A 3,282-nucleotide genomic window follows, 5' to 3' on the forward strand; every position below is an offset into this window, starting at 1 on the left:
TGTCAAAAAAGAGTCTAGTCTGGACTGGTGACGATAAAATTTCAGTTCTGGTATTCGCCAGAGCTCCTTTCAAAGCCTTCTGTCTAGTCTGACCTCCCGGAGCTCAGCCTGACAGATTCCCCAAGTCCTGGACCTGACTGTTTCTTCCTCCGACCGCTAGGGGCCGCTGTATTTCCCGGAAAGCGCGCGGGATGCTTAGTTGCCGCGAGACCGTCGCTAGGCAACCTGATCTACACAAACTCCTGGCCCGCGGTCAATATGGCGGCGCAGGGCGCCACCTGGAGCCCCCCGTCCGAGGGGTCTCCCTCATCCGTGTCTCCGCCAGAACAGCCTCCGACCCCGTCCTCGACCTCAGGCACAGTTTCCAAGTCGCCCCTGGAGTCGAAGCTGAGCACCCCGAGCCCGCTGCTTCGCTGGCCCTGTCCCGAGGACTCGCTACCCACCGCCGTGTTTTATGGGCCGTTGGACGCGAAGAACCCGCTGCTAGCTTCTTGCGAGAAGGACATCCGCGAGCTCTTAGGCTTTATGAAGAAGAAGGCTTTAGCGACATCGGAGGAACAGAAGCATGAGTTCCGCCGGCGTTGGTAAGCCGAGGCAGGTCGCTGGGAGGGCGCAGCTAGAGAAGGGACCGTGTCCCGCGGAAGGATGCAAGGGGTGGTCCTGGAGCTGGGTCAGCGTGGTGGAAGATAGAAAAACAGTTTGAGAAGTGGAGGGTCGTCACTGTCACAATTCATAGTTCCTGGTACATGTTATATCATGGCTTCCTTTTCAGGTCAAAATAAAAATCTACACCGGAATGTTTCATAACTCACCATTTATTCTGTTTCTGAGTTCCCCTAATTACGACTCTAGGCTAATAATTTTTGACCCACTCAGGGATTGTACAATTTTCTCTTTTCAGGATGGGCAGATAATTTTGTATATGAAGACAAAAGAATAGGTTGGAGGTGATTTAGGTTCTTGAAGAAGTTCTCAATACTGTGGAATATGTCACGTGTGTACCTTAGCTTCTTTTTATAATGCTATTAGAATCACAGAGACCTTTTTTCCTCCTTGATTTTATGACTTATTCTGCACATCTTTTTTCCTTTTTTTGGACTCTGTCCCTATGTTATTAAGATTCTAAGTTTTTTAAGATTCTTTCCTGTTTATGTTATCTTTTACAGTCAAATACATCACAAACTGAACATCTGCAAAAGTAGATGAGTGGCAGAAAATACTAGAATAGTGATTGGTTTTAACTTGTATTTTTGTTCATGCATTTAATATGAAGAAACAATTTTGACTTACATGTATTATTCATTCATTCATCTAATATATATTATATATATATTATATTAGGTCCCTTTATAAAAACTAGATTAAAAGACATGAAAACCCCCATCTACATGGAGTATGTATTTTTTTTTAGTATGATCAGTCACTAAACAAGTATGGAAGTATGGTAGTTGCCCTTATCCATAATTTTTTAAATTTTTATTGAGTTTATTGGTACATTTTAGGTATACAGTACAGTTGCATTCATTATTGGGATCTTGTACTTTTACATGACAGGTCTTGGTTCTCATTTTTTCCCCTTGTCTCTGCCTTCCCTTCACCCGCTCCTCTCTCCCCATTTACAAACATTTTATTACCATTTTTTCATTTTCTCATATTTTTTTCTTTTCCCTTATTACCTTTCCCCTACCCTTCTCACTTTCCCTACACCTTCAGCCCTTTTCTTCCTATTTCACATTGTCAATTATATCATTAGGATCTTATGTACTATTATAGTTTTTCACACCAGAGAAACTATTCAGTATTTACACCTGTGTGACTTATTTCTTTCACTTAGGAGTATATCCTCAAATATGCTTCCATTTTCCTTTGAATGAATCTAATTTCTCATTCTTTATGGCTGAGTAATATTCTATTTTATAGAAAAAACATATCTTCTTTATTCAGTTTCCAACTGATGGGCAAATGGGCTGTTTCCAAGTTTTAGCTATTACAAACTGTGCCGCTGTAAACATAGGTGTGCATATATCACTGTGGTATGATTCTTTCAATTCTTTTGGAAAGATACCCAGCGGAGGGATGGCTGGGTCAAATGGAACCTCTAGTCCCAGCTCTTTGAGGTATCTCCATATTGATTTCCATAGTGGTTGCACCAGTCTGCACTCCCACAAACAATGGAGAAGGGTTCCTTTCTCCCCACAACCCCACCAATATTTGTTATTGGTTGATTTCTTGATAGCAGCCATTCTTTGTGGGGTGAGGTGGAATCTCAGTGTTGTTTTCATCTGCATCTCTCAAATGACCAGTGATGTGGAACATTTTTTTCATATATTTACTTGCTGCTTTTACTTCTTTGAGAAATGTCTGTTCATTTCAGATGCCCATTTTTGAATTGGTCTTATATTTGGGGGGCTGATTGTTTTGAGTTCTTTATATATTCTAGATAAGAGCCCTTTGTCTGAGGAGCAGCTGGTAAATTTTTTTCCCACATTGTAGGTTGTCTTTTAGTTCTGCTGATGGTTTCTGTTGCAGTGCAGAAGCTTTTTAGTAAGATGAGATCCCAGTTGTTGATTCGTTCTGCTACTGAGGATTTGTTCATAAAGTCTTTTCCTATGCCAATGTCTTCAAGAGTTCTGCCTATCTTCCAGCAAATTTAGTGTTTCTTTTTTAATATTTAGATCTTTAATCCACTTCGATTTTAGTTTAGTGCATGGTGAAAGCCCTTATCCATAATTTTGTTTTCTTTGCCTTCAGTTTCCTCTGGTCAGTATGGTCCAAAAACATTAAATAGGAAATCCTAAAAATAAGCTGTTCTTAAATTTTAAATTATATACCTTTCTGAATAATGTGATGAAATCTTATACCACCCTGCTCTGTCCCACATGGGATGTAAATCTTTCTTTATCCAGCCTATCAATCCCATAGAGGCCACCTGCCCACTGATAGATGTCTTGGTTATCAGATCAGCTGTAGTGGTATCATTACAATTGCATTCAATAACTCATTTTATTTAATAATGGCCCCAAAGTGCAAGATGAGTAATGTAGGCAGTTGAGATATGCAGAAGAGAAGCCATAAAATGCTTCCTTCAAGTGAAAAGGTGAAAGTTCTTAATAGACAAGCAAAAAAAATTACGTGTCAAGGTTGCTATGATGGAGAGTATGGCAAGATATATGGAGAGATACCACATTCATACAACTTTTATGTCATAATTATCCTATTTTATCATTAGTTATTGTTTATTTCTTCCTTGCTTAATTCATAAGTAAAACCTTCATACATATA

General features: G+C 39.9%; 1 protein-coding gene across 10 annotated transcripts in view; it reads left to right on the top strand.

Moving 5' to 3' along the window:
* Positions 1 to 214: 214 nt before the first annotated feature.
* The window catches only part of Cfap54 (cilia and flagella associated protein 54), a 267,711-nt gene continuing 264,643 nt past the window's right edge, over positions 215 to 3,282 (top strand). For all 10 annotated transcript variants that reach the window (XR_781214.3, XR_781213.1, XM_033763843.1 and 7 more), the window contains exon 1: positions 215 to 584. Coding sequence is in view for 8 of the 10 variants with exons in the window: in XM_033763843.1 (XP_033619734.1) it covers positions 259 to 584 (326 nt within the window). In the remaining 2 variants the exon portion in view is untranslated. The remainder of the gene's footprint in view (positions 585 to 3,282) is intronic.

The sequence above is a fragment of the Fukomys damarensis genome, unplaced genomic scaffold (genome assembly GCF_012274545.1).
Source record: "Fukomys damarensis isolate Sample0158 unplaced genomic scaffold, DMR_v1.0_HiC HiC_scaffold_15, whole genome shotgun sequence".
Taxonomy (NCBI): domain Eukaryota; kingdom Metazoa; phylum Chordata; class Mammalia; order Rodentia; family Bathyergidae; genus Fukomys; species Fukomys damarensis.